The sequence below is a fragment of the Aquarana catesbeiana genome, linkage group LG11 (genome assembly GCF_042186555.1).
Source record: "Aquarana catesbeiana isolate 2022-GZ linkage group LG11, ASM4218655v1, whole genome shotgun sequence".
NCBI classification, from domain to species: Eukaryota; Metazoa; Chordata; class Amphibia; order Anura; family Ranidae; genus Aquarana; species Aquarana catesbeiana.
Genome location: NC_133334.1, coordinates 22,190,924 through 22,216,588, shown reverse-complemented (window position 1 = coordinate 22,216,588; position 25,665 = coordinate 22,190,924). Strand labels below are relative to the sequence as shown.

Sequence of the window (25,665 nt, the reverse complement as noted above, 5' to 3'; positions counted from 1 at the left end):
GACTCGGCCCCAACCCCCGGCACCCGCGTCATTGGATTTGAGTGACAGCAGCGGGAGCCAATGGCTGCACTGCTATCAATCTGTCCAATCAAGAGCCGGGAACCAGAGAGGATGGCGGGGACATGCCGACGGAAATTCGGGGCTCGGGTAAGTAAAACGGGGGTGGGGTGGGGGTTGGGGGGCCGGTGATTGCAAGGTGTTTTTTTCACCTTAATGCATAGGATGCATTAAGGTGAAAAAACACAAGGGTTTACAACTCCTTAACTTCAGCTTGCTCAATTAAAGCATTTGTTAGCCCCCCCCCCCCCCCCCAAAAAAATGGATCCTGCTCCTTTAAAGCAAGTTGTGCTGTGTCATTTGGCCCCCCTATAACACCTAAAAAAACCTGGCTGACAGTCGTGACAGTTTCTACCCTCCCCTATGTAAATTGACCACAGTATTTGTGCCCTATATAGATACAGAACTCAGGAGGAACCCATTAATCTCTCCCCCTCCCCATCTACTCATTATGCATGAAAAAGCAGCATTACAATGCACTGGGACCTCCCCAACAGGTGTCCAGGAGGACTCTGAACAAGCCCGGGCTCGTGCAACCTTCAGTAACTTGTGCGAATTTCACAAACTAGTTCAGCTCTGGCCAATGAACAGACTTCATGCTATCCTGTTCAGCAGACCAGTTCAGCTCCGATCAAAAAAAAAAAACACTGGATGCATTGCAAACTCACTTTTTTTATGAAACGTCATGAAATTATACCGTTTGCACACACAAATCTAAATAGTTAAAAAAAAAAACTGAAAAAAAAAAAGGCAAGCTTTGAGTAAGCGGCAAATTTCAAAAGCGATACCAGAAACAGGCCTTGTTGCGGTAGGCAGCCCTACTCCAATTTAATTGCAAATCAAAATGTGGAAGAGAAGAGATCAGTTAATCTCCCGGCCCCAGCAATCCAGCAGGGCCTACAAACTTTCTGCCAACAGCAGCTGAGTAGCATCAGCCCGAGTCTATATATTTTTTTATTTTTTTTTTCCAGACATTATGTTCCATTTGGCTGCTGAGGTCACATGACAGCTGCAAACTAAAAGCCTAGAGGATTGCTGCTGCCTCCAGTCCACACTGACAGCCTGGAAGAGCCTTGCACACCAAAGAGGAGGAGGGGGGGGATCCGTCTTTCCATTACATCATCCAGCCAGCACTGGGGGGGGGGGGGGGGGTTGGAGCACAGCTGGTGGCAGCCGCAGTACCATCTGCTTTCCCCTCTACACTGTGTGCTCGTTTTCTCTGCAGGCTCCTACAGTTACTTACTTAGGAACTAAAAACTACACGCACGCCGAAAATCGAGTCATCTGCAAGAGAGGCAGAACGAGCGGCGTACAGGAGGGGCCGTTTATGGACAGCGTGCTGTTCCGGATAGGGCTCCCGAGCTCAGAGAGGAATAAAAATTGACCAGGCCGATAATTCTGACAACCCAAATTAATAAATTTGTCATTGTCCTCAATTATACAGTTTAGTAGCTCCGGAATCACACCTGTTATCACAGGAAGTGAAGGATTGGTTTATTATTCTTTTGCATTAAATGGGCTCCTTTGCCTAATCTGGAGCGGACCGATGAGCTGGTCATAATCTTGGTCTCTTCCGACGGTACCTACCAGCTCCCCAACTGCAGCAAAAGCTCCAATGCCCAAAGCGGACTCTTGAAAATAGTTTTTTCAGGTTTCAATCATTTCGTTTTTGACATCTTGTTTCCCAAAAAGGTTTATTGCAGCGGTGTCCAACCTCTGCGGCCCAAGGGTCACATGTAGCCCAAGATGGCTATGAAGGTGGCCCAGACAAAATCGTAAAACATTCCAAAAAACAAAATTAACATTTTTAGGTATTTTTTCTTCACAAATGCATTTACACTGCGCTAACACATGCGGGCGAAAGAAAACAAATTTGATAACGTCCCTTTACTGGACTTTTAGGCAGGCCATACATCACGTATGAAAATTCTGAACGAATATCCTTCGATAAGATTTTCAAAAGAAAATTCTTTCGAAATTCGACCCATGTATGACACATGGGTCGAATTTCGAAAGAATTTTCTTTCGAAAATCTTATCTAAGAATTTTCGTTCAAATTTCGCACCATTAGCAGCAGCAGCTGATTTTCGTACGGTCGTCGAATTTGAGTAATCAGGCATGTTGGATGTTTTTTGAAAAACTAACGATTTTCTAATCAATGACGGGGAGAATCGTGCGAGAAATGTAAATAGGAAAAGAAATGTGCAAGTAAAGAAAATTCCCGGAAAGAAAAGAAGATTCCCAGCCACGAAAATGCTTTTTTGTAGCAACATGAGGTAAAATTGAAGACTTGGTTGGCTGAATTTCAAAATCAATGGTGGCGTCATCGGATCAAGTATTTGTGCTTTGATTTATCAAAAACAGTGTCAAATATTGCCCTAGTTTTGTGTTGCCCTCTACTACTTTTATAATAAAAAATATTTTTAAAAAAATGAAAAGCTGTATTAAAAGATACTTTTTGTGTTCATCAGCATTTTTTGTTGTTTGTGTATTTTATGTGACAATTTCCTCTTCTTCCAATGTGGCCCAGGAAGGTCAAAAGGTTGGACACCACTGGTTTATTGGGTTTTTCGGATTTTACAGATACTACCAAAAACATTAAAGATTAAGAACAAAAAGAAGGTATAAGCAGAGGAGTCATCATTAAAGTAGACATGAGGATTACAATAATAACTGTAGGTGGAGGCAAAGTACCGCAACCTTTAAGTCATCAGGAGCTTTGTGGCCAGCACTGAGGGTGGATGTACAGGTTATGCCAATAGGGTGTGCTCTGTGTCGACAGGTACAAACACCTCTGTGGCAGAAGGGAGAGGGGATACCAATTAGTTCAGAGAAGGAACTTCAGGGTAGGAGAAAGGATAAATCTGGACATAGGCAACAGAAGAATAGAAAGAAGAACCAGGGATGAAGAGGAGAACTAGAAATCGGTTCTTGCCTGGGGTGGGCAGGGGAAGGGGGGAAAAAAAAAAAAAAAAAAAAAAAAAAAAAAAGAGTAGGGGGTAGTCCTGTATGGGCCACCATCTGGGACGTAGAAAACATGAAGTGTAGAGGTCTTCATACTGAAAGTAGAGTTTGATCCATGTTCAGGCAGGCGTTATCCAGAGAGTCCTCAAGAATGGAATCGTGCTTCTCGTGGACCATAGTCCCCATGGACTGCTTTTGGACCTTGGTGAAGTTGAGAAATGGCTATCTCCAAGCTTGGGTCAATGTTTGCCAGGCACACAACTCCCACCAGCTTTCTCCTGTTGCTTGTGAAGGTTATTTTTTTATGTTTTGTAAATGTACTAAAAAGCATTGTGCAAAGCGAGGGTCTCTAAATTTTCTAAACAAAGTGCCAGTGTACTGGCCTTTAAACTTTAGGTGGGCTGGACTGTGACCAGTGGGAGTAGACAATGCTCCAGCATCAACACAAGTAAGCAACGCCTCAGGCTTGGTGGTTGGGAGCAAATAAAATTATATAACGTGTGGTCAGGAGGATGAGGACTAGTGCCCCATCATTGGTATTAGTGGGAGAAATAGATTCCCACCATTGGTTTCTGTGAGGGGAATTATGTCCCCTCGTTGGAGTCAATGGTAGGAATAATACCCCACCGTTGGTGTCAGCGGAAGGAATGGTGCCTCGTTGTTGGTGTCAGTGGGGGGGGGGGGGGGGGGATAGTGCCCAATGGCCGGAAAACACAAGGGCTGCATCTGGCACATGGGTCACAGTTTGGAGACCACTTGTCTAAAACTATATGAAAAGTTACATTAAACATTAACAAGAATCTAGGCAATGTTACACATTGCAGTGGACACGGCAGAAGCACAGATATATCCACACACAAAATTTTATATGGTGACAAGTGAATAAATGCTCAATTTTACTTGCCAATAAAAGGGAGGCGCAAATGTCAAAAGAAAGAGGGTGAAATTTGTGACCTGCGAAATCCTATGCCCTAAATGTTGAAAATTTTAGGCTTAAAAATATTCGGTTGAAGTCTGTAGAGAGATACAAGGGGTGATCCAGAAGTCCGTAGCTTCACACAGAAAGAAAAGGCTCAGGATCATTACATTTTAGTTTTTTCCGCATAATCTCCCCTTATTTTTTACCTCAATGCACTCCCTTAGATGATGCTGTTTGCAGTCATGTTGGAACAGGAAGGGGCCATCCCCAAAATTGTTCCCACAATGTTGGGAGCATGAAATTGTCAAAAATGTCTTGGTATGCTGACGCCTGAAAATTTCACTTCGCTGGAACTAAGGAGCCAAGCCCAACCCCTGAAAAACCCCATACCATAATCCTCCCTCCACCAAATGATTTGGACCAGTGCACAAAGCAAGGTCCATAAAGACATTGATGAGCGAGTTTGGGGTGGAGGAACCTGACCTCAACCCGATAGAACACCTTTGGGGTGCATTAGAGTGGAGACTGTGAGGCAGGCCTTCACGTTCAACATCAGTGCCTGACCTCACAAATGCCCTTCTGGAAGAATGGTCAAACATTCCTATAGACACACTCCTAAACCTTGTGGACAGCCTTCACAGAAGAGATGAAGCTGTTATAGCTGCAAAGGGTGGGCCAACTCAATACTGAACCCTACGGACTAAGACTGGGTTGCCATTAAAGTTCATGTGCGTGTAAAGGCAGGCGTCCCAATACTTAGTGTATGCTAGACACTTCTGACGTTCATTAAAAAGCACACACACAATAATATACTAACACAACCCCAATTAAACCACATACCTTCCTTGTTGGGCTATAGACGTTTGGATCACCCCTCCATAATATCCATTCTATCCATATCTTATTGACCTTAACTAGGGCGTCATACTATATTACAGATCACTTTTCATTGACCATCTCCAAAGAAAGGTCTGAATGCTTTAAAAAAAGTATCGCTCCAACTATTTGGTAAGCTTCTGCGATTTAGTTCAGGTCCACAGGAATGAATGGTAACACGATTTTGAGCTTGGCTTTCGACTATCAGGCCATTTTCAAATAACGAAGGGCAGTACTGAGCTCAGAGGATGGAAGTGTTAGTTATCACAGAGGGAGATTTTTCAACTTGCTCAGAAGCCTCCTTTTTAAACAGAGACCATTCTTTGAACAGTAAAGGATCAAATATATCACCACAGTAAGGGTCAATTAAGGACAGCGGCAACTCATGGGCAAGCAGACAACTCTCTTTCCCCTATACCCACCCTTTGTGGTTTTTGCTTACAATAATGAGATGCTCTAACCAGGGTATTACAGATGCCTATAAAACAGCAACGAGAGAACCCGTTTCCCCACGCTATCCACTCCTGAAAATGCTAGTTGTCTTGTGGTCCTGCTGATAAAATGGCTTCAATGTTTTCCAAACAACAAATATGCATCGTGGAGTTTCGACAAGACCGACTACACTGGTTGAATACATGTGCCAGGTAGGTGACCTAAATTACAGACACTAGTAGACCAATATAACAAAAAGGCAATTGTCTGAAGGTGGCCAGCAAAGGCAGTCTATACAGCAATGGCAGCCTACATATTTATTAGTGTCAAACACAACGCCCACGGGTCGAATCCAGCCCTCCAGGCCATTTCATGTGGCCCTTGCACCCAGAGGGAGGGGTGGAAGTGAGATGTGAACAGCCTGTGAGAGCCGATTCTTGCACACTGTGCGCAGCGTACTCCGGAACCCTGCACCCTGTGCGCAGCGTACTCCGGAACCCTGCACCCTGTGCGCAGCGTACTCCGGAACCCTGCACCCTGTGCGCAGCGTACTCCGGAACCCTGCACCCTGTGCGCAGCGTACTCCGGAACCCTGCACCCTGTGCGCAGCGTACTCCGGAACCCTGCACCCTGTGCGCAGCGTACTCCGGAACCCTGCACCCTGTGCGCAGCGTACTCCGGAACCCTGCACCCTGTGCGCAGCGTACTCCGGAACCCTGCACCCTGTGCGCAGCGTACTCCGGAACCCTGCACCCTGTGCGCAGCGTACTCCGGAACCCTGCACCCTGTGCGCAGCGTACTCCGGAACCCTGCACCCTGTGCGCAGCGTACTCCGGAACCCTGCACCCTGTGCGCAGCGTACTCCGGAACCCTGCACCCTGTGCGCAGCGTACTCCGGAACCCTGCACCCTGTGCGCAGCGTACTCCGGAACCCTGCACCCTGTGCGCAGCGTACTCCGGAACCCTGCACCCTGTGCGCAGCGTACTCCGGAACCCTGCACCCTGTGCGCAGCGTACTCCGGAACCCTGCACCCTGTGCGCAGCGTACTCCGGAACCCTGCACCCTGTGCGCAGCGTACTCCGGAACCCTGCACCCTGTGCGTAGCGTACTCCGGAACCCTGCACCCTGTGCGTAGCGTACTCCGGAACTCTGCACCCTGTGCGTAGCGTACTCCGGAACTCTGCACCCTGTGCGTAGCGTACTCCGGAACCCTGCACTCTGTGCGTAGCGTACTCCGGAACCCTGCACTCTGTGCGTAGCGTACTCCGGAACCCTGCACTCTGTGCGTAGCGTACTCCGGAACCCTGCACTCTGTACATCCCTAAACTCTGTACATAAACACACTACAGATATTTATTGTCCCCTTAAGATCCTCCCATAGTTTGATGTGGTTCAGTTAGGGGGCATGCTTGAGTTCCCACACCAATTCTCTGAAAATAAAAGCCCTGCATAAATTTATATAGTCTTACAGTCACAACTGGCCCTTTGATGACAACCATAATGCTGATGCAACACACAATGAAATTGACACCCCTGCCTTAAAGTGGTTGTAAACCCTTAAACAATTTTTGCTACAGGTAAGCCCATAATAAGGCTTACCTGTAGCTACCCTGGATATCTCCTAGACCTGCACGGTTTAGGAGATATCCCCTGTATCAGCATGTGCCAACGTCATCGGCACATGCACACTGAAGCAATGGCAGTACATGCCGTTGCTTCAGTTAGACTGTGCCGTTACTGGCGGCTCCCATGTGCATGCGCGGGAGTGACGTCATTGCGGCTCCAGCCAATCACAGCGCCATAGCCCGCGATACCTGGAACGAACTGCGGAAGCGATGTCGCTGGCCGGAGCGGTGAACGAGGACCACTGCGGGGGGATTCGATCTAAGGTAAGTAATACATAATGAGCTAGTATGCTATGCATACTAGCTCAATATGCCTTTGTCCTGCAGGTTTTTTTTTTGTTTGTTTGTTTTGTTCGTGGGTTTAAAACCACTTTATGGGTCCATTCACACAGGGGCAACACGACTTCCAGCGCGACTTTGGGAGGCAACTTGGACATGACTTGAGTATGAATCACAGCGCGACTTGGGGCAACTTACAAGCAACTTGAAGTTGCCTCCAGGACAGGGGATTTTGGCAGTGGCCAATCACATAATAATCAGCTCTGTGGGAGGGAGGGGTTTGCCTAGAAAACTATTTTTACTTCCTGGAAAGTTGCTTCAGGATCCGACTTGGAGGCAACTTACATTGAAATCAACGGGTACAAGTCACCTAGAAGTCGGATTGAAGTAGTACAGGAACCTTTTCTGAAGTCGGAGCGACTGCAGTAGTGTGCATTAAGACGGATCCATTCACTTACATTGAGTTTTTCATCTAGCGCAACTTGAGGCGACTAGGGGCGACTTGAAGTTGGATCCAAAGTCGCCCCTGTGTGAATGGACCCTAAAGGGTTCATATACCTTTACCAAAAAACTGCCTATGGCGGTAAGGGGCATCTGTAGACAAAAAACAAACTCTGCAGATATGATCAAAGGCCATCTATGTACCTCCTGAAGCCTAGCTGAAAAATGTAGATATCATCCCATCCTGCCTTGTTGCTAGGACGTTGCCAAGACACTCCTAGCTAATTCATACCCCCCTCGCATGTGCTCTCTCCCCTGTCATAGGAGCTCTGAGCAAACTGATGCTGCAACCGAAGAGACTGACCCACACACACGCAGGGGTTCGCTCCTGTGATGGTGAAGGCAAGCAGTAACCGTTGCTAGTGTAATAGTGACCGGGCAGATGATACCATTTCTGGGAGGTGCATAAATTGCCTAAACCTCTAGGAAGAACATTATCCAATTTTAGTTAATGTTGCAAAAGTTGTTTTTATCCACAGATGCTCCTTACCTGCATAGGCAATTTTCTGGTAAAGGTGAACTAAAACATTAAGCAATAAAATAGGAAGAGCATTGTGAAAACTGTGTCTAAAATTTGTAGGAAGTTAAAAGTAAACAAGGTTTGCTCATGCAGGACAAAAGAACAGGTTCACTTTAAAACCAGCCGATACTTCCCTTCCCTCTGCTACCAACATGAGCAAGAAGAAGCAACCCTGGTATAGTCTCTGAAGCCAATCCCAGTTGGAGCTTACACAGGGCTGAGGACTATCCAGTTGGCCCCATGTGTCAACAAGTAGGCCAACCACCAACCAAAGCAGTCAGGTGACAGGAAGGGGCACTCAATTCCCTTTAGTTGGCCAATACCAAATACTTTCTTGTTCCTCATGCCGATTGGACCAGTGGGAGTGCGAAAGGGAAGGCGAGTAGTAAGTCTGACTTCTACAATGGACGAAGCACAAGGGTAGGTCCACCCAAAAGTAATATTTCAAGGGCATAGTCTTAGTTCCTCTCTGCAATGTGTATTGAATCCTGTTCTCTCTTCAATGTAATGATTTTTTTTTTTTTTTTTTAGGATTACGATGGTGTTCTAAAAATTGCGCAACACGTATAAAATATACAAGAATTCTATAAGGAAGTAAATAGCATAAAAGAAAGAGAATCAAGTTTAACCCGCCCTATAATTCCGTGGAGAAACGAAATCCGGGTCAGTAAGAAGTGAACTTGTTTGACATGATTCAATTCGGATCCACCCACAGCATGAAAACAGAGAAACTAGGTTGCCTATTTATAATTCCTGTTGTTACACAATGGTCAGGTGCCCGTCTTCCAACGACATGAAAGTCACCGCATGTCAGAGGCGGGTTCAGCACATGCGAGCACCTCGCTCATTAGAGGTAAGCGCTGACGTGTCGCCACTTATTACAAATGATCGTTTTCACTACAAACTAACTGAAAATAAACAACGGTCATTACAGTGCATCAGGGAACATAGATGTGCCTTAAAGTGGTTGTAAACCTCAGACAGGAAATATGAGCAAAGCATATTCCTCTATGGTGTGTACTTGTCTCCATCCAGAGCACCAAGTATCATTTCTGTCTGCTGCCTCCTTCCTCTGCTATAAGCATGAATCACTTCTGACAAGTTTTGTTGACACCAAGAGATAAAAAGGTGACAGGGGAGGGACCTTCGGCACACAGCATGTGATTTACAACCTCAGCTCTGTTCCTGTGTGCTCTGTGAAGGGGGGTGTGTGTTCCTTCCCTCCAATCAGCTCTCAGAGCTCTCTTTACTGAGCTCTACAAAGTGTAACTTCATCTCCCTGCTCTCTGACAGTCCAGACAAGCTGTATACAGTAAATTCTGCACTTGGAACGGGTGTAGAGAAAAGAAGACTGCAGATAAACTGGTACAACTTATGTAGGAGGATTTGTTTAATCTCTGTGCACCACCTGAGGCCAGTCACTTCACTGGGTATATAGAAGGGTTTACAACCACTTTCATAGCTCCCAACTTTTTGAGATGGTAATGAGGGACACCTATTAGCAAAAGTATGTAGTTAAGGACACCGCGCCCCCTCCCCTCCTGCTACTCAACCTAAAAGGAGAATTATACGAAAAAAAAAAAAATGAACAAACAAGTGTTTTTTTTACCACTATTATTCCTTTACACTGGCTTTTAAAATCTACAAATGCAACAAAAATTGGATGAAAAGGTTTAGCACCGCAAAACACTTTTTTGAAAGATAAAAAGTGCATTTTATACTTAACTATATAGATCAGACCAAAATGAGAGACAAAATGAGAGGGACAGAGGGACCGGACTTCCAAATCAAGGATAGTCCCTTGAAAATCGGGGACAGTTGGGAGCTATGCACTTTAAAGGGGGAAAATTTTTTTTTTTTTAAATTAAGGTAGAACAGACTAATCATAAGTCCAGCTTGTTTTAAGGTAACTCCACATTTAAAGGAAAAAAAAAATTATATAAAATATATAAAACATTTCCTTACTACCCATTATGAAATGTTTTGATTAACAGTCAATTTAAATTTGAAGCCAGTCATGAACTTTACAACTGCCAAAAATGTCTGCAATTTTCATTTAATTAGCAACAACATTTGGAGGTTGATTTACTAAATCCGGAGAGCGCAAAATCTGGTGCAGCTCTGCAAAGAAACCAATCGGCTTCCAGGTTTTAGTGTCAAAGCCCAATTAGCCAATCAGCTTCTAACTTGTTCACCATGCAGAAGAACTGCTCCAGATTTTGTACTTTCCAGTTTTAGTAAATCAACCCCAATGTGTACAAAAAAAATGTCCTTAAATTTTCCATCATCCTCGCTCCTGTAACTGGCTTACTTGTCCTGAGGCCTGCATAAAGGGTAGGGTAGGGTTTAATGACAGGCTCTAGGGATCATTTCACATGGACCTGTCCAGTCCAATGAGAAGGAGATCTGCAAACAGATCTCCTGCTGAATCAGAGCAGAACGGAGGTCACACACCTTGCAAGGAACAAAAGAAAAACAAACCATTATCATTCCTTTAAAAAGAGGAAGTCCGATAAGCATTCACGCATAACAAAACAGCTCCGTCAGTGGGATTAGGATTGAAAAGTTTGTTTAGACTAGAGGCCTTCTATAACAACAATGACTCCTGGGTTTCCATTATGGATTGGAAAGGAGAGTGAGGGAAAAATATTTATATGTAGGGTTTAAAGAGAACCTGTCCATCCAGAAGCTGCCACTGTTGACTTGCATTTGAAGGATCCAACCAAAAAATATATAACGCTCAGGTGAGTCTAATTACCAAGTCTCATGCGGGTGCTCGCCCCAACTCGCCACGGTGTATGCCAAAAGGAAAAGAGATGATGGCGGCACACCGCTGTTGGACTTGATCAAAGTGAAAAATCTTTTTTATTTCTTCATAGGTGAGACAAACGGCGCAAAGGGCTGTTAACGCGTTTCACACAATTAAGTGCTTAATCATAACAAGGTATTTTGAAAGACAAAGCACTACCATGCTTATCCTTGCTTCACTACTTGTCAAAGTTTGATCCAGGTTAGTGACCTACTACCTAATTAAGGAAGGGATCCAGAGCCTATCCTGATGGCCAGAGCCATATTTAGATATTGTGTTGCCATAGGTGCCATTGCATGAGGAAGGCCTTATAAGCTGAATCCCTTTTGGCAAGGACATTACTAAGGTGAGCTATTGGAAGAAGCACGTGGACGGCTTTTGTTTAGACCACCTAACAAGAGAAAGGAGATGGTTTCAGGTTTCTTAAACTGTAGTACATCTTGACTGCTCAACATGCCCTGCACCGCCCTACCCTATAGCAGCCTCTCTCAACTTTAAAGGTGGAGGAACCCTTATAATAACCTTCCGGGCTCAAGGAACCCAATGCCAATAATTGCTTTACCTACAGAACAATGTACATTAGAGTGATGGTTACTAGGGAGAATGCTCCTTACATTTGTGGTACATTTTCCCTTTACAGATATCTAAAACAATAATGGTTTTCAGTGTTTTGATTCTCTAAGAAGTGAAATTGCTCACTGGTCAAGGAACCCACTAGCAACCTCTGAAGGAACCCTAGGGTTCCAGGTACCCTGGTTGAGAAAATCTGCCCTACAGGTTTCTTGCCAAATTAAGTCTCAAAATGTCCAAAGTAGCCAAAATTGGGAAATAAAACGAGGAAAGAATAGTGAAGCTCGATGTTGCTTCTTCTAAACCTGATCTCCTAGGCACTGACCCACAAGTGTCAATCGTAAATACAGCCTTTGACAGGTACGCGTTAAACATAGCTAGAAAGGAAGGTCTGCTCAGAATATGAATTTCTCCACTTTTCATCAATGGTTTGCTCATCCCATGTGTAACACGACAGACAGTTGCTGGCAAGACTTACCATACATTTTGCCCTCATCGGATAATATAATTTTCCTCCTCCCACACGGTGGGTAGATGGCTAAGGCTTCTTGAAAGCTCTGCTCTATATCCGGGCTCCAGACGCCCTCCGCGTCATTGTCCATAGGTTTATCATTGGAATCGCTCATCCTTTCGATGTCCTCGGCAGGACTTTCGCTGCCGCTCCAACTACTGGGCTCAATGATTGCGGCTGGGTGATCCAAGCCGAAGCCTGGACGCCGGACAGAGAGAAACCTGGAAGGGAAGGAGGACAGGATATTAAAATACATTGTGGCCATATCACACTCATGTTAATCTGCACAGTACTGCGAGCCAGTAATCTTTCAAGGAAATAAAAGCTTTTCAGTCCCCCCGTACCCATTTACCAGGCCATTCTGTCGCTCAGTGCCAATTTAAAGGATTTCTATTGCCTTTCGCAGCAGAAAATTGAGGAAGGAATCTATTTTTCTGCCATCAAAATTTACATTTAAAGGGTACAGTGTGGTCTTGGGTTTGCATTGACAGTATTTCAGTTTATTGTAGGTAAAGTCCACCTATAATTTTGTTGTAAATTGTATAACCTGAAGAAAGTGGGTAGGGGAGTTCAATGTGTTCTTGGTTCTTCCAACCATGGAGAGTTGTTTGGTATACTTTACGTTTCCAAAGTACATCTAAAAAAAAAATTTTTTCTTCCTATTTTAAGATTTGGATAAAACGGGTAGTGGCTAAAGCCCTGTCAGATTTTTGTGTGCATGGCCCACTAGGGAGGTTTCCCCATACTTCCTGTCTTGGACACCTAACAGCCTCTCACTGGAAAAAAGTGTCCTCATTTTCCCCTTCTATTCCTACTTAATTGACAACCCCAAATCCGGTATTTGTCTTCCTTTTGTCCACAGAACAAAGGCCTGCACAGCAAAATACAGGGGGTGAAAACCCCAAGGTTTTTGCTTGAGACACTTTAAAAAGTTCCATTCTAACGCTATCTTCCTTCATACTGTTTGAACTTCAGCTTTAAATAAAAGCCAACACTAGCCAAATGTTATATTTCGTACTAGATAGGGGAGGGTTGCAGCTTCTGTAGAATTTATATTGTGGCAATTTTCTCTCACTCCAACAGGACAGACAGTGATTGGAAATCTCTTTAATGAAGAAAAAGGCAAAAAATGCACTTTTAATAGAGTGGGAAAGGGTTAAAACTTTAGATGTTTTTATTGCAGTGTGTACTTAATGTCTTGCTGAGTATAATGCGCCCTTTACTGCACCTCTTGCTGAGTGTAATGCACCCTTTACTGAACTGTACCCCTTGCTGTGTGTAATGCACCCTTTACTGAACTGTACCCCTTGTGTGTAATGCACCTCACGCAATGTGTAATGCACCCTTTACTGTACTGCTCCCCTTACTGTACCCCTTGCTGTGTGTAATGCACCCATTACTGTACCCCTTGCTGTGTGTAATACACCCATTACTGTACCCCTTGCTGTGTGTAATGCACCCCTTGCTGTGTGTAATGCACCCATTACTGTACCCCTTGCTGTGTGTAATGCACCCATTACTGTACCCCTTGCTGTGTGTAATGCACCCTTTATTGTACCCCCTTGCTGTGTGTAATGCACCAATTACTGTACCCCTTGCTGTGTGTAATGCACCCATTACTGTACCCCTTGCTGTGTGTAATGCACCCTTTATTGTACCCCCTTGCTGTGTGTAATGCACCCTTTATTGTACTTGCTGTGTGTAATGCACTCTTTACTGAACTGTACCCCTTGCTGTGTGTAATGCACCCATTACTGTACCCCTTGCTGTGTGTAATGCACCCTTTACTGAACTGTACCCCTTGCTGTGTGTAATGCACCCTTTACTGTACTGCACCCCTTGCTGTGTGTAATGCACCCTTTACTGTACCCCTTGCTGTGTGTAATGCACCCTTTACTGTACTGCACTATTACTAGTACAGGCCCTCCCAGATACAGGAAGGGGAAATCTCTCAGATTGGGGCACAAAAAAAAAAACTGGACTTTTTAAACTTTCCCTAGTTAATAAAAAATAAATAAAAATAAAGCTAAATAAAGAGACCACAGTACATCTTTTATAAAAAAGATAAATCTTTTCAAAGCAAAAGTGACATACAAAAGGACAATACTTGCTCAGGGCACCTGCAGACCTTACATGTGTAAGCACCTAATTAAAAAAAAGAAATGAAGACTTAATTTGTGACAAGGCAATCTCTGTCTCTCTGACAGGCTGAAGAGACAGAGGTAGTTCTGACATAAAAGACCAGCGCAGTGACCAGTAAAATGTTTCCCCTGTTATAACCGTCACCTCAGAGCAGCTGCAAGTGACAGTTGCTGATAAGCAGGCAATGAAGTGAAATTAGCAGCATATGTTGCATGTGGAGTGTCAGTATGAACGGAACCAATCTGCCGACACATGAGCAGAGAGCTCTTGTAAATGAGGGCCTTCCAGCTCATCAGCCCCCAGGCCAAATGTAAAGCTCACACAGCCTCCTCCAGCTGAGCACCAATGCTGCTGCTACACAGGCTACCAACCTGATGGCGTGGCTTCTGACTGTAACCTGTCCAATTACTAATTTTACAGTCAGTCGTGCCACTGCAACAAGTTATATGCTGGCACAGTGGTAAGGACAAAACACATTTTGTTGATGAGAGAGGTCTGGGGTGGGGGGCGGACAATTGAGCAGATTGAAAACAAAGTGGGCAAAACTCAACAAAATCACGGTTTGACAAAATTTGCCCTCAAAATTCTCATTGGATAACAATAAATATGGAGCAGCTGGAGAGTAATTCAATTGAGGACTGCGGGCCAAAATCCTCTTTTGCAGGAAGTTGAATGTGGACCTGAATGAGTAAACCTAGCTTAAGGTCAACAATTGGCTATATGAAGGTGGCAAATGTGTCAAAGCCATCATGGCTGGCCATAATAACCATAGCCTGATAATGAACGTGAAGTTAATCAATGAGACCTGGATAGCCCAATGAAGCACAAGACTTCATTGGGTGAAGTTGAGTTTCTGATGGCAAATCAGCACTGTATTATCAACAGATAGTTGGCTGAAACTTCCAATTAAATTTTGGGTGAACGGCAAGTTTAAAAAAATCTAAACATTTGTGTATCAAAGTTTTTTTTTTTTTTATATATATAAAATCCTGTTTCTACCTTTTTTATTTTTATTTTTTTAAATTCTTTCTTCTCATATCAGTGTTGCTGATCTCTTCTAGCCTTTCTCAACCTTTTCATAACCTTTTCATAACCTTCCTTTCTACATGCACTTGCTGCAACAATCAGGTGCACATCACTGCTCTGGACAACAGAAGATCATGCCTGTGCAATGTCAGCATTTTCAACTATAGTCTCCACCAGGAGTGCATGTGACTGGGTAACAAGGCAGGAGCACAACTGAGGGACAAAGACAGAGCACGTCAAAAATATATTACCATATATAAAGCATTACCGGCACATGTGAGTGAAACATGCAGCAGGACATTTATTCACCGACAGGGAACTGCAATGTTTCGGGAAGCTATGGATCCCTTCATCAGGCTGCCTGAGAAAGGGGTCCTTGGAGGCCCCAAAACACTTATTCCCATTTCCCAGATTGTAACTAAATTTCCTGCGTTTTGTTTTGCTAAAATGGTGTGCTGGTGAGACCTCAAACTTTACTTTTGATGGCGCAATCCACCAGAATGTGTCTAAACCCAAAAAGGTTATATTTTATAGGTTACTTGTTCTTGGTATGGTGGTTGCCTCTCTTTTTTTTCAGACTTTTCACTTTATTTCCACCTGGCAATCCTGCAAATAGAATACTTCCTGTCACTGGGTGGATACATCACTCCTCCACTATGTCTATGAAAGAAGCCCTGGTTGTCACCCTAGGCCTCTCTCTCGATATGGTCTAGAACAGTTTCTCAACTTTTTTTCAGTCAATTACGCACACATTCTTAAGACAACCCTTTCAAAAATGTAAAGAACTAAACAAATAGCTTAACATAATGCAGCAACATCCACACATGTAGGACAACCAAGGGGTGATCCATTCTTACAAAACCAACACCACCTTTGCACACTGGTACTGACTAGTATTCCAGCGTACCTTTTTTGCCGCTCTAAATTAAAGTGACTCCAGTGCTGATGAAGGGGGGGGGGGGGGCCAAACAAGGATGAAGGCACCCGACGTCCTCTTTATCAACAAATTATATCATCTGCTGTTAGGATGCCAGTGGGGGGCCCTAACAGTGTCCATGGTTGCAATGCTGCACAATAAAGACGTGTGGCCTGTGTAATAAAAAGGTAGGCAGGTTTCATCCACTTGCTGGCTTGTTGACAATTTTAGGGCAATTTGGGGCATTTTTTAGGCATTTTGCTAGAGCACCCCTGAAGAACCCAGAAGGCACTCCAGGGTGCTTGGGCACCCAGGTTGAAAAAAAAACAAACATTCTACAAACATGTCTATAGAGCTACATCTCCATTACATACGTGAACAGGGCAATTGTTGGTTTACAGAAGATGTCTAGGAAGGAGGATTTTTATGGACCAGAAGGGACAAGGACACTGCACGTCTGTTAAGATCAACATGTGTGCTTCCATATTTGCTTAAAAAAAAAAATTTCTTAGCTTAAAATACAAAATGAATGCAGCCACCATATCTAAGGACTATAATCTGCATTAGGCTAGGTTCACACTGCTGCAGTGCGAATTTGATCCGATTGCGTTGCAAATTTGCATTGCGAATTCTTTGTGTGTTCTTGCGATTTGCAATCTATGGAGCTGAATTCGCATTGCACACGGATCAAACTCGGACAGGACCCTTTTTTTACGCAGGTTAAATTCGCAACGCATTGATGTGAACAGCACTCATGGAAAACAATGTTATTAAAATGACTTGCGAATTTGAGCGATCGCAGCGGCTCAAATTCGCAATAAAATTCGCAGCAGTGTGAACCTAGCCTTATATTGCATTTTTGTTGTTAAGTTTAGCTATCCTTTAGGCTGGGTTCACACTGCTGCGGTGGCAGACATCGCATGTGATTCGCAGCGCACTGCTGTTCACATCACATGCGATGTCTGTGCTGTGCGATATCAGCCATACAGATAGTATGGCTGATATCGCACCGCATTCGGTCCAAACTCGCACAGGACCCTTTTTTTTTGTTCGGACCAAAATCAGATCGCATGGGTGTTCACACCTATGCGATCCGAAAATGTCCGAATTGTCAGTTCGCATTGCGATATGCGGGCTGAACTGGGGGTGTCATTAACATTGTATGACACTCCCCAGCAGTTCGCATATGGCAGTGTGAACTGCCGTGCGAGTTGGTGCGATGTGGGAACCCGCAGTAAATTCGCTGCGTTCCCGCACCGCAGCAGTGTGAACCCAGCCTTAAGCACATTGAATCTTTGTGTGTCTGAAAGGCTGTAAAGAGTGTGCTGGACCTGGAGGACAAACCTATTTCCATTGCACTCCTTCCTGGGTACAGTCTGGAGTATGAGTGTGCTGCAGCAACAACCAGCAGGTTAACTGGTATCAACATAGAAGAAAGTATATATATTTATTTATTACCAGCCCACCATGGATCCATAGACTATGCTAAGAATTTATTAAAGCGATCGCATCGCAATAAGTACAGATGCAACTTTTTAGAGGCCCCTTTCATAAGGCTGCCAAGCCCATAGATTAAGATGTTTGGGCACCTTCTGTTAAAGGGTGACCACCCAACAAACTTTGTGGTAGGGTCACCAGGGATGGTTTTTAATGAAAACAATTCCTGAAACCACCTGTTAAAGCTTACATGGAATTTTTGTGATTGGGACCTCAGTGAGATATCCTCAATACAATTCCAAGATAAACTGGGTAGCTTTTCTGAATTTTATAAAGGTTCAAGGTTACCTCGATGGCACCAACCAAGCAATACCTTAACCCTACTTGACCAGAATCATTTGAGGCGGCACGGTTATTCTGAGAGAGACTGCTCTCCAAGATATTCTATTGCAGCCTCTCTCTACTTTTTATTTTTACCCCAGAGGATCCCTTGCAATCATTTTCACGTCTCAGGAACCCTTACTAAGATTAGTCTATTGGGGGACATTAGGAATATACCCTTTCATTAGTGGCCAGTGAGAAGAATGCCCCTCTTAGTGTGGTGGTCAAATTGCCACCCTTACAGACACCTTTAAAAGATCATGCTACTGGATCTGCTAAGCAGTGATGGACCTGGATCTATGTAGGTACCATCAGATGGGAGTCCAATGAAAAAAAGGGCATCAAGAGGCATTGGGACTTTGATATAAGGTTTAAACACGGTAGTGAGGGCAAAAAAAACATTTAAAGAACCCATTGGCTCAGGTCAGGATGCTCACAACAGGGAAGGCTACCCTACTGTGGGTACTCCAGCGGGTTACAAGGAAAAGACGTGCATACATACCAGGAGGTATATATTCACAGCTCAAGGAACCCCTAGCTACCTCTGGAGGAACCCTAGGGTGCCACACAACTCTGGTTGAGAATGGTTGTTATATTGAGAAACTTTGACATTAAGCCCAAGCCCTATGAATGAAGGGGGATTATTTGTCCCCTGAAAGCGAGTTGGATAGCACTGTTTGTTGATTTTATTGTTAAGGCTACCTGCTGCATGGATGGGACTTTTTGCTTTATTCACAGATACTACCATACAACCCAAGAATCAGAAGAGCATGGCACATGATGGTATGACCCTAGCAATGCAAAAACAGACGCAGAAACTTTCATAGCTAGGGGCACCCATAGTAACAGAACATCTGCTGCAAAAAGCTGCCGAGTATTTCATTCCTATGGCAGAGGACAGAGGATGTCCACAGCTAAAGTTAATCCTAGTATCATGTCGCTGAGCTGCATGACTTCATTAGGGCTCTCACCTGTTCCCGGCATTTACCGCCCATGTCAGCACTATACCGCACTCTATTAATACACATGAGCACATATATTCATTGCAATTGTTCAGTGTTAAGAAAAGTGCCTGAAATAATAACCGCTTGCAACCTTTTAGCAACCAATCAGACTTCAAAGTTAATGTGCTTAACCTGAAGTATAAAGTTAACGCATTAGCACATAGTTCCCTGTAACCTTGTAGACAAGAGTTCAATATGAAGGGCTGACATCCATCTCCGAAGACCTGGCACCCCTTCATCTACTTATGGATTACTCCTATGATGGCTGCATAGCTTTTGTGGGTTTCCTGATGGTGACAACTGCGTACCATGCCTGTGCTAGTCTCCCTTATCCACTTTGCAGCCACTTTTTTTTGTCAACATGTACTCCAACAGAGGATCATGCCCGAGTGTTGGCTCAGTCACTTGAAGTCTCCATCTAAAAGTACGTGTGAAAGGGTAACAACGTAGGAGACCAATTGGAGGCAGGGACAGAACCCAGGTCTGCACACTTGCTGGGCCCCGATATGAGGGATTCCCACCATCCCTGTGCCGAGTTCCTGGGTCTGTACACCTGCTGTGCCAATTATGATGGGTTCTCACCATCCCTGTGCCGAGTCCCCAGGCCTGTACACCTGATGTGTCCATTATGAGGGATTACCACCATCTCTGCGTTGAGTTCTTGGGTCTGTACACCTGTTGTGCCCATTATGAGGGGTTTCCATCCTCGCAGTGCGGAGTACCTGGATCGGTACACCGGTTGTACCCATTATGAGGGGTTCCCATCCTCCCAGTGCGGAGTTCCCGGATCTGTACACCTGTTGTATCCATTACGAGAGGTTCCCACCAACCATAGGCTGAGTTCCCAGGTCCATACGCCTGATGTGCCCATTATGAGAGGTTTCCCCAACCATACACTGAGTCTGTGTCTACATCTGTGCCCATTATGAGAGATTCTCACTATTCCTGTGCCGTGTTTTGGTCTGTATACCTACTGTGGCCATAATGAGGGGTTCCCGGGTCTGCACACCTGCTGTGTCCAGGCACAATACACTGAGTTCCTGGGTCTGTACACCTGTTGCGCCCATTATGAGAGGTTCTCACCAACCCTGCTGGATTTATATTCACTTCATATTATGAACATCATAAAAAAAAGGAGCTGAAACACCCAAAACTCCTAGATATACAGGAACAGAGATGAAAGTTATGGATGAGAGTTCTGTCTACTGGAGTATTAAGACATAAGAAGTCAGGGGCTGATTATCCTCACTCGGTTCCCCCTATAGCCAAAAATATCACTTTTCAGTGGACTGACCCTTTAAGGTTTGCATGCAACATCGCTCTCGAGATTTCAACGCTATTCTCAGATTTTCTGTATCTGGGTAAAGAAAAGAGCCAGTCCCAGGTTTGAAGGGACGCACACGTCTACATTGTAACCTATAATGGAGCGGCTCTGAGGGTCCTGTCAATAATAAAAGCAGAGATAAGGTTTCCTAGCCAACGCCAGAACCACTGCAAACGATTTGAGCAAATTAGTGAAAACACTGTACCCTGCGAGGAGAGGCAGGCAGGTAAATAGGACAGCGGTATTTTAATTAACACATCTGATTTCCCGGCTTAAGGAAAAGTCTGAAGAGAACTCATTAACACCTTGAGTACTGAAGGATTCTTTAATGAGTGCGGCGCTGCGGACCTACGATCTATAAATATCCTCGAGGATTAGAGACCCATCCACTAAGAATTAGTTCCTTTGTTACTAAAGAGACAAAATTTGCTGTACAGTAGGAAAAACAGGCCAGGGTTCTATTAAATAAAGAGGCTCGGTTAATCCTAATGATTGAGCTCATTGGGATACCTGCACAATTATCGAAGAAAAAAATAAAATTATAATATATATATATATATATATATATATATATATATATATATACACACACATATACACACACACACACACATAATATATATATTATATATATATATATATATATATATATATATATATATATATATATATATATATATATATATATATACATACATACATACATACATACATACATACATACATATACACACATATACATACACACACACATATATACAGTGGGGACGGAAAGTATTCAGACCCCCTTACATTTTTCACTCTTTGTTATATTGCAGCCATTTGCTAAAATCATTTAAGTTCATTTTTTTCCTCATTATTGTACACACAGCACCTCATATTGACAGAAAAACACAGAATTGTTGACATTTTTACAGATTTATTAAAAAAGAAAAACTGAAATATCACATGGTCCTAAGTATTCAGACCCTTTGCTGTGACACTCATATATTTAACTCAGGTGCTGTCCATTTCTTCTGATCATCCTTGAGATGGTTCTACACCTTCATTTGAGTCCAGCTGCGTTTGATTATACGGATTGGACTTGATTAGGAAAGCCACACACCTGTCTATATAAGGACCTTACAGCTCACAGTGCATGTCAGAGCAAATTATAATCATGAGGTCAAAGGAACTGCCTGAAGATCTGGCCAAGGTTACAAAAATATTTCTGCTGCACTTAAGGTTCCTAAGAGCACAGTGGCCTCCATAATCCTTAAATGGAAGACGTTTGGGACGACTAGGACCCTTCCTAGAGCTGGCCGTCCGGCCAAACTGAGCTATCGGGGGAGAAGAGCCTTGGTGAGAGAGGTAAAGAAGAACCCAAAGATCACTGTGGCTGAGCTCCAGAGATGCAGTCGGGAGATGGGAGAAAGTTGTAGAAAGTCAACCATCACTGCAGCCCTCCACCAGTCAGGGCTTTATGGCAGAGTGGCCCGACAGAAGCCTCTCCTCAGTACAAGACACATGAAAGTCCGCATGGAGTTTGCTAAAAAAAACACCTGAAGGACTCCAAGATGGTGAGAAATAAGATTCTCTGGCCTGATGAGATCAAGATAGAACTTTTTGGCCTTAATTCTAAGCGGTATGTGTGGAGAAAACCAGGCACTGCTCATCACCTGTCCAATACAGTCCCAACAGTGAAGCATGGTGGTGGCAGCATCATGCTGTGGGGGTGTTTTTCAGCTGCAGGGACAGGACGACTGGTTACAATTGAGGGAAAGATGAATGCGGCCAAGTACAGGCATATCCTGGACGAAAACCTTCTCCAGAGTCCTCAGGACCTCAGACTGGGCCGAAGGTTTACCTTCAAACAAGACAATGACCCTAAGCACACAGCTAAAATAAGGAAGGAGTGGCTTCACAACAACTCCATGACTGTTCTTGAATGGCCCAGCCAGAGCCCTGACTTAAACCCAATTGAGCATCTCTGGAGAGACCTAAAAATGGCCGTCCACCAACCTTTACCATCCAACCTGACAGAACTGAAGAGGATCTGCAAGGAGGAATGGCAGAGGATCCCCAAATCCAGGTGTGAAAAACTTGTTGCATATTTCCCAAAAAGACTCATGGCTGTATTAGATCAAAAGGGGGCTTCTACTAAATACTGAGCAAAGGGTCTGAATACTTAGGGCCATGTGATATTTCAGTTTTTCCTTTTTAATAAATCTGCAAAAATGTCAACAATTCTGTGTTTTTCTGTCAATATGGGGTGCTGTGTGTACATTAATGAGGAAAAAAATGAACTTAAATGATTTTAGCAAATGGCTGCAATATAACAAAGAGTGAAAAATTTAAGGGGGTCTGAATACTTTCAGTCCCCACTGTATATATACACACACACACACACAGTATGCATATGGAATCTCCACTGGTAAGATCCACCTTCTAATTGCACTGGTAACCACAGTTAGGATCACCCTTCAGAGGACGTTTGACAGGGGGCACTAGGTCATCTCCTCAACGCCTGTTGTAACCTCAAGAAGTCCGCACCTGCAACTGTGTACATCAGCATCATGATGCAAAGCTTTGCAGCTGTGGCCTGTGTACACCCCTATCCACTGTCTATGCAGCTTGAACCCTCAGTCCCCCCCTTTAGTGGCTCCTCCGCCATTATAGTAAGTACACAGATGTGCAATATGGGCTCTGCATGCGCAAAGATGGCAAAGGTTTGGGACTTGCATCCCTTGAACTGTTGGAGGTGTGCTACCGCCTGGGGCTCATTTTCTGCACATTTTCTGGCATTGCACACCCATCCAGCAGTTTGCGCATGCATGAGAAAACCTGCGCAGATGGTCAGGGGAACCCACACGTGTCCAGAAGGCCGGAAGAAACCACATACGTGCAGATGTGCTGCAAGGCTCACTTGGGACCCGAAGCCCAGAGGAACATCTGTATACACGCAGGGGAGCGGGGAACACAAACATGCTTGCTCAAATAAATGCTATAATTTAAAAAAAAAGAAAAGTAATATTTAATTGCGAGAGACACAAGGAGGGAGGAGACAGTGCAACACAACATTTACTTTAGGGTAAAGATCTGCTTTAAGGTGGAGCGGGTGACTGGGGGGGGGGGGGGGGGTTTAGGGGCGCTAAACCATGGCTCAACCACATATTTTTAACATCCTCAAACACAAGTGTAAATGAGGCCCTACAGAAACTGAAAAATGGGAGGAAAATTAAACATGTTAGAGTTGACCCTATACAATCCTCCTCCCTGTCTATCTTTTGAACACATCAGGAGATGAAAACTCTCTACTGAAGCAACAGCGAGAAGGGAGAGGAGAGCGCGAGAGGAGAGGGAGGAAAGAGCAAGTGAAGCGAGGGAGCGAGAGAGCAAAGAGCAAAAGAAAAGCAAGTATGGGAGAAAGAAAGCAAGAAAGACCGAGAGGAGAGAGCGAGAGCAGAGAGGAAAGAGCGAGAGGAGAGAGGAAAGAGCGAGAGGAGAGAGGAAAGAGCGAGAGGAGAGAGGAAAGAGCGAGAGGAGAGAGGAAAGAGCGAGAGGAGAGAGGAAAGAGCGAGAGGAGAGGGCGAGAGGAAAGAGGAAAGAGCGAGAGGAGAGAGGAAAGAGCGAGAGGAGAGAGGAAAAAGCGAGAGGAGAGAGGAAAGAGCGAGAGGAGAGAGGAAAGAGCGAGAGGAGAGAGGAAAGAGCGAGAGGAGAGAGGAAAGAGCGAGAGGAGAGAGGAAAGAGCGAGAGGAGAGAGGAAAGAGCGAGAGGAGAGGGCGAGAGGAAAGAGGAAAGAGCGAGAGGAGAGAGGAAAGAGCGAGAGGAGAGAGGAAAAAGCGAGAGGAGAGAGGAAAGAGCGAGAGGAGAGAGGAAAGAGCGAGAGGAGAGAGGAAAGAGCGAGAGGAGAGAGGAAAGAGCGAGAGGAGAGAGGAGAGGGCGAGAGGAGGGAGGAGAGGGCGAGAGGAGAGGGCGAGAGGAGAGGGCGAGAGGAGAGGGCGAGAGGAGAGGGGAAAGAGCGAAAGAAAAGCAAGTATGGGAGAAAGAAAAAGCAAGAAAAGAAAGAAACTTGACAAGACAGCCAACTGGGCTCTATTGCACTGCACTTCCTGACATGTTTCAGGCACTGGAGACCTAAGTGACAGGGAAGTCACAGGAGGAAATGAGCAAAGGATCAGTGGGCTGTCTAGCAAGTAAGGCGAGGGAAAGAAGAGGATATGAGAAGCTGCATTTGTATACCCCCATGTGAACCTCAGTACTACTCAGCAAATGTCCAGAATAAAGCAGCACTTATAGCCAGGTACAAAATAAAAAGGTATTAACAATAAAAATGTTGTAGCGAGTATTCGGTTTCTGAATACAAGAGCAGACAGCTCAGGTTGTCTTTATGCAAGCCCTATTTTAATTTCCTTTCCTCTGGTTTTTAATGGCAGGCCGTGGATTAAGCATGGTTCTGGAATTTATCCACCAAATGTATTAACCCGGCAGGAAAGCAAAATAACTACCATTCTAAGCAACTATAACAATGAAACAATGATTACTTAGGCTTCAATTATTACCGGTAAGTGCTTTCAGACACAATATTAAAAAGGAGGAAAGAGGGAGGAAAAAAAAAAAAAAAAAGTTTAGAAGTCGTCACAATCAATTTAAGCCGGGATAATAAGCCTGCGCGGAGGGATAAATTGGAGAGGAGACAAGCAACAGCCATCGGTGTCCAATTAATTTGCAAAACGCATTGGTGAAGCCATTGAGGAAATGCCATTCATTATATATGGAAGAACATATAGGTGATGCAAAATCCACTACAACACACACACAGATGTAAAGGATGAAAAGACGCGACATGCTTTTTATTTTTAGAAACTTTATATTGTAAAAAAGCTGACAGATGACCGCAGTTCTAAAACGTTGTATAAAATAAATGACAGGAAGTCTTTAAAAAAGGTGTTAAAGTGGAAATTCACTCGCAGGCAACATGAACCATTTGTAATCCTTATGCTGCTAGCATTAGTAAATAGATAGGAAGGCAGATTACATTTACTGGTTTTAAACTTTTTTTTTCTTGTGCTTTTTACATTTCTTCAGTTACTTCCTGGTTTCTGGCCTAGGCCAAAATGCTCTCAGTTAAGCACACCCTCTTTGCCTGCATGCCTGAGCTAAGGCCAGATGGATTCCAAGAAGTATAATGCTACATGAATCAACTGCCCTTACTCAAGATGGCCGCACAGCTAGAACCGCTAAGCCAAACCCAAACACTTTAGTGGCTTGGGACACTTTTGGGTGCCCCAAGGAGTGCAGTAAACGGGTGCGCTTAGCATGCCGGAGCGAACAGTGGGTGTGGTCAAATTGCTCTTGATGACATAATCGCCCTGCCCCCCCCCCCCCCCCG

General features: G+C 44.4%; 1 protein-coding gene across 4 annotated transcripts in view; it reads right to left on the bottom strand.

Annotated features, from left to right (window-relative positions):
* TEAD1 (TEA domain transcription factor 1) overlaps positions 1–12,287 on the bottom strand; it is a 169,905-nt gene extending 157,618 nt beyond the window's left edge. For all 4 annotated transcript variants that reach the window (XM_073604056.1, XM_073604059.1, XM_073604058.1 and 1 more), the window contains exon 1: positions 12,032–12,287. In XM_073604056.1, the coding sequence (XP_073460157.1) occupies positions 12,032–12,179 (148 nt within the window). In that variant the 5' untranslated portion in view covers positions 12,180–12,287. The remainder of the gene's footprint in view (positions 1–12,031) is intronic.
* Between the last annotated feature and the right edge of the window lie 13,378 nt (positions 12,288–25,665).